Source organism: Piliocolobus tephrosceles, chromosome 9 (assembly GCF_002776525.5).
Source record: "Piliocolobus tephrosceles isolate RC106 chromosome 9, ASM277652v3, whole genome shotgun sequence".
Lineage (NCBI taxonomy): Eukaryota > Metazoa > Chordata > Mammalia > Primates > Cercopithecidae > Piliocolobus > Piliocolobus tephrosceles.
In genome coordinates, this window is record NC_045442.1 from 66,444,705 (window position 1) to 66,450,704 (window position 6,000).

Consider the following 6,000-nt stretch of genomic DNA (forward strand, 5'->3'; position numbering starts at 1 on the left):
TATCTGATAGTCACGCCCAGAAAAACAGTAAGACAACACACACAAGAACAAAATTACTATTATTCTAGACATGCATTGCAAAGTGATGTTCACGTGTGTTGTGTATTGACATCTAGCTAAGGAAGGTCAATAACTTATGTAATTCTTACAACTCAGAAACCTTTGTACTCAATGTGAATCAAACTTCCTTACTGAAGGAAAAAAAATTGAAAGGTAGAAAAAGAAAAAGATATTTGTCCTTGTGTCAAGTTGCTAAATACAGTACAAACTACTCCCATTGGAAAGGAGGCTAAGAAGAGATGGGTTTTTTTTAAAATGACTGTTTAAAGTTGTACTTATAACACATGTTCTTTGTAAAAAGATTAGAAAATATAAGAAGACAAAAATGAAAATAAAACCAAGAGTCACTGGCAGTCCCACGAATCATAAATATTTTGATATATATTTTATTGTTATTTATTTTCCTGAGACAGGGTCTTGCTATGTTGCCCAGTCTGGTCTCAAACTCCTGGGCTCAAGTGATCCTCCCAGCACAGCCTCCTAAGTGGGATTACAATCGCCCCACACTCAGCTATTCTGGTACATACAGTTGTAGACTTTTTTTCCCCTAGAAAAGTAAAGATTTTTATCAATTTGTGGTAAACCTACCAATCTGTGCTACGGTTAGGTTTCTTCTCACTGGTATATACAGGAACAGCTATTTCCTTTTAGAAGTCTGTGTGCCTACCTTTATTAACTCTATCTTAACTGTGCAAATCTTAACTGTACTAGCCCATTACTAAATTTTCCTACACTCATTGAATAATCTAGTTTATTTTTACTATTTCATAAAATTCCCACAGTCAAAATTCTGTACTGGCTACCTGGTTTATTTTAGAACCAGTAATGAAGTATTGCAACTTTAGTTCCAAATACACATACAAAAAGGACTAATGTAATTTTTTCTTTCTTTTTTTTTTTTTTACCAAGACAGATTTAAATACTTTTGCTTTTATGCCTCCTCTCGTTCCCCAAGTTATATTTGCTTCTTTAACTAAATAATCTAGTTTTTAAGACTAACTTCTTATTTAGTCAATGGTCTTTTTTTTGAAACAGGGTCTCACTCTGTCACCCAGCTGGAGTACAGTGGTGGCATCTCGGCTCACTGCAACCTCTGTCTCCCAGGCACAAATGATCCTCTCACCTCAGCCTTCCAAGTAGCTGAGACTACAGATACATGCCACCACACCTGGCTAATTTTTGTATTTTTTGTAGAGACAGGGTATCACCATGTTGACAGGCTGTTCTTGAACTTCTGGCCTCCACTCGCCTAAGCCTCCCAAAGTGCTGGGATTATAGGCATGAGCCACCACGCCCAGTCTAATCAACCGACCTTTAACTCACAGCACAGCGAGGCATTTTAAGCACATGTTAAGAGACATATAAGAAAATTCATGTGAAGAACTAGCTGATCTGAGTAGACTGTGTCCAAAAGACAAAGATGCCTTACCTTATCTGCATAAATTGGAATATCATGAAATGGAGATACATATTGTCCTTTCTCATTTTCTGCAAAATAAATTAGAAAAAGTTATTACTGTAATTAAATGTATTGCTAAATGCACATAGTACACTTTTTTTTTCCTGAGACAGGGTCTCTCACTCTGTCACTCAGGATGGTGTACAATGGTGTGATCTTGGCTCACTGCCACCTCTGCTTCCCTCTTGAAGGCTCAAGTGATCCTCCAGCCTCAGCCTCCTGAGTAGCTGGAACTACAGGCATGAGCCACTACGCCTGCATAATTTTTGTATCTTTTGTAGGGAGGTCATGTCGCCATGTTCCCCAGGCTGGTCTCCAACTCCTGAGCTCAAAACAGTCTGCCCACCTCGGCCTCCCAAAGGGCTGGAATTACAGGGGTGAGCCACTGCACCCTACCAGTACACATTTTTAAACCAAGATATTATTCTCACACTAAGCTGGGCGCAGTGGCTCACGCCTGTAATCCCAGCACTTTGGGAGGCCAAGGCGGGCGGATCATGAGGTCAGGAGTTCAAGACCAGCCTGACCAACATGGTGAAACCCCGTCTCTACTAAAAATACAAAAATTAGCCGGGCGTGGTGGCAAGTGCCTGTAATCCCAGCTACTTGGGAGGCTGAGGCAGGAGAATCACCTGAACCCGGGAGGCTGAAGTTACAGTGAGCCGAGATCACGCCACTGCACTCCAGTCTGGGCAACAGATCGAGACTCTGTTTCAAAACACAAACAATAAAACATAAAAGTCCCGTTAGGGTCAATTGTGACTTTGCAGTCTGTCCAGTCCTCTATCAGGTTTAAAGAAATTGACAAATGTAATATTATAAAGCTAAAAAAAAGTTTATTTCTATTAAGGAAGAATAAAGCACTTAAAATTTGATAACTACATAGTGGGTTCTAATTATTAGTATTTCTTAAGTTCCAAAGAGTTCCACTTGACAAAAACAGTTACTTCAGCTAGTGCCAAATTCTAGAAGTAGCTTTGGTCTCCCATAACGGAAGATATATATAACAAATATATTATATATAACATATATATTATATATAGAGAGAGAAAATATTAATTGCAAATAACCTAAGTAAAAGCAGTGTGTTTGTTCTGCATATATAGCTTGAAGATCCACCCCTAACCAGTCACCTCTGTAAGCCGTTCCTACAGAGAAATTCTGAAGCCAACACTATTTCCAGAAAAACAGTTCCATGAATTATTAGTCAAAAGTTACTGGCCGGGCGCGGTGGCTCAAGCCTGTAATCCCAGCACTTTGGGAGGCCGAGACGGGCGGATCACGAGGTCAGGAGTTTGAGACCATCCTGGCTAACACGGTGAAACCCCGTCTCTACTGAAAAATACAAAAAGCTAGCCGGGCGAGGTGGCTGGTGCCTGTAGTCCCAGCTACTCAGGAGGCTGAGGCAGGAGAATGGCGGAAACCCGGGAGGCGGAGCTTGCAGTGAGCTGAGATCCCGCCACTGCACTCCAGCTTGGGTGACAGAGCAAGACTCCGTCTCAAAAAAGGCCGGGCGCGGTGGCTCAAGCCTGTAATCCCAGCACTTTGGGAGGCCGAGACGGGCGGATCACGAGGTCAGGAGATCGAGCCCATCCTGGCTAACGTGGTGAAACCCCGTCTCTACTAAAAAAAAAAAAAAAAAACTAGCCGGGCGACGTGGCGGTGCCTGTAGTCCCAGCTACCCGGGAGGCTGAGGCAGGAGAATGGCGTGAACCCGGGAGGCGGAGCTTGCAGTGAGCTGAGATCCGGCCACAGCACTCCAGCCTGGGTGACAGAGCGAGACTCCGTCTCAAAAAAAAAAAAAAAAAGTTACTGCACTGCCCTTATTGCTTAATTGCAAAATTAAATAAAATGGGGAGGGAGGGGGTAGTTCTCACGCTTCCTGGATTTTATCTGATAGTTAACCTTTGGCTAGATGTTTGCTTTACGGTTCACTTTCCTTTTCCTCCCGCACCAGGCTACTTTTTGCTAGGAGCTTTGTTCCTTCAATGCCTATTCCCATATGTCCCCTCTACTCCCTGCTTCCCCGTCCTTCATACACCAACTCAGAGTTCGAGGCACCTGCCCATTTCCTTCCAAATAAAACTGTAAAGAGGTTAAAATAGAAGCGCTTGTGGTGACACATTTACGAACGCCTTCGTTATCGCCCATAATCTAATCCTAGTAGCTGGGGGTGGGGGGAGTAAGAGGATAAAGAAAAACCCCAAGTAGCTTTCCTCCACCTACAAGGCCAAAAAAAAAAGGTGGTACCCTAAGGAGCGTGGAGGGCGCCAGCCTGCAGCCTCCCGGTTTCCCCGTGCAGCCCTAGGTGCAGGACTCGGGGTAGGTACCCCCCTAGACGCCGAATCTTGCAAAGGTAAAAACTTGGCACTTTCTCAGTCATTCTTCCAGATTGACGTTATCTGTTTGATTTGAGAGGAATAGCTTTCTGTTTCATAAGGATTCCCAGCATCGGTGCTGAGGGAACACAGGCGGCGGAGAGGCAGGAGCGCTACCGGGACCCCGGAGGACCGGTCCAGCGCCTTCACAGAGGCTCCCGATCTGGCCTCAGTTTCCCCTTCTGTAAAACGAGGGGGTGGACTTGGCTCCGCTCAGCGCCCATAATCTGAGCTACGGCGGCGGAATTAAGGTCTTTAGGAAGTCACTGCCCCCCCTCGGAGTCGCCGTTCCTCCAAACTGAGCAATCCTCTTACAGGGATTATGCTACCTCCAGGCACCTTTCCAGGGTGGGTCTGTGATTTCCTTTTCCCATCAGACCCTGTCCGAGCCGGACACATACAAAACTAGCTGGGCCCAGGTTCGGGTACCCCGGGGCGTGAGAAAGGGACCATCGCCGTTCAGCGGGGAGAGATGGCTGGAGGCGACCCCCGCCGCCCCGACCGGCGGCGGCAAGTGTGTAATGTGAGGGTCGGCCAGGCCCCACAACGCGTCAGAGACTTGGGGCCGAACGCCGGCCGCACCCTCCCGGGGAGGCTAGGCCCGGGAATGAATGGGCGGACGGGCGCGGAGGGGCCGGGGACCGCAGACACTCACTGAGGAACACTCGGTACTCCAGGGAGAAGGGAGCGGCGCGCTCCTCGGTGCTAAAGCCGCTCATGGTGCCGGAGTCCAGCCGCCGCCGCTGCCACAGAGCCACCAGCCCGCACGCGGCGCCGACAGACAAGCAGAGAGCCCGGCGCCTGCGCACTACGAGTACTGGACCGGCGGGAGGGGCTGGGGGCGCCTTTAACGCGGCTCCGCTAGCGTTCCCACCTCCGCCGGGGCCAACCCCGTGCGCAGGCGCACTCCGCACTCCCGCGCCCCGCCCCTCGGGCCCAGAGCCTGCGACTGCAGCCGGGGATCAGAGCCTGGGCCACGTGGCTGCCGCCCGCGCTGACTCTATTCCTTCGGCGTTGGGCTCTGACCCGGAGGGCAAATGCGCAGGCCCTAAGCTTGGACTAGCTAGGAGTTGACCGCCGACCACGCACACAGGGAACTCACCTTTGATTCTCACACACTCCTCCCCGCAGACCTATTCCTTATCTCAAAACGCGTTGGTAAGTCATCTGCTTCCCCAGACAGGCCCTGCTTGCGGTCTTAAAGGTGAGCATTTTTCTGATCCGTCTTAATAAAGTTGAGCCATATTACTGACACCCCTATTGGCTACCAGTAAGGTACTCGCTCCTTCACTTTCTATAATCTCTCTGACTCCGTTGCTTATCTGGGAAGCGAAGATAGTAATAGTAACTATTTCATGAGTTACTGGGATGATTACCCGAGTTAATACACGTCAAATGCTTGGAGCAGAGCCTGGGTCTTTGTAAACACTCTGGAAGTTGTTACTGTCACCCTCCCCAGTGGGGGAAGATTTACTACCCCCTTTCCCCTACCCGCCCCCTCACCACCTTACTTAACCCACCTGGGTCCCCAGGGGCTTCAGATGGAAGCATTGGGAAGGTCCAGGCGTGAGCTAGAGTTGGCTCCTCTGAGCTTGTTTTCCTGTTTATATTTCATCATGTCAGGCCAGACCCCAAAAACTAAAGTCTGATAGAGGCAATGGGCAAATATTTGCATCACTTACCTACCTCCCTGGGCATACATGTTAAAGAAAAAAAGTATATCCAAAATCCTCAATATAAATTAGGAAATTATGATTTACATTTCAAAGAATGCCTAGTTTTATTTGTTAAAAAATTTTCATGGCCAGGATTTATTTAAATAACAGTTTTTCTAGAGCATTAAAGATAATGTGTCTTAAGGACATTTTCAATTAAACTCTTCTTTTCAAAACAATGTCTATTGTAAAAAATGAATATTAAATGAAAACCTAGTAAGATCTCCAGTTAGTTATGGTGTCCCTCCCTTTGTATCTATCTAACTCCCAAACCCCACTGACACCCATTAATTTTCAGAAGGCTGTGATTCACTGATGTTTTTGAACATTGCACCACACCGTTTTACTGCAGTTATAACAAAAGGGCAGGAAAAAAAAATAGTGAAGC

The 6,000-nt window shown here is 46.9% G+C and overlaps 1 protein-coding gene across 1 annotated transcript in view; it reads right to left on the reverse strand.

Moving 5' to 3' along the window:
• PPA1 (inorganic pyrophosphatase 1) overlaps nucleotides 1–4,718 on the reverse strand; it is a 29,575-nt gene extending 24,857 nt beyond the window's left edge. Inside the window, exons 1-2 of the mRNA XM_023205031.2 lie at nucleotides 4,553–4,718; nucleotides 1,490–1,548 (exon numbers count right to left, since the gene is read on the reverse strand). Of these exons, the coding sequence (XP_023060799.1) occupies nucleotides 1,490–1,548; nucleotides 4,553–4,616 (123 nt within the window). The 5' untranslated portion in view covers nucleotides 4,617–4,718. The remainder of the gene's footprint in view (nucleotides 1–1,489; nucleotides 1,549–4,552) is intronic.
• Between the last annotated feature and the right edge of the window lie 1,282 nt (nucleotides 4,719–6,000).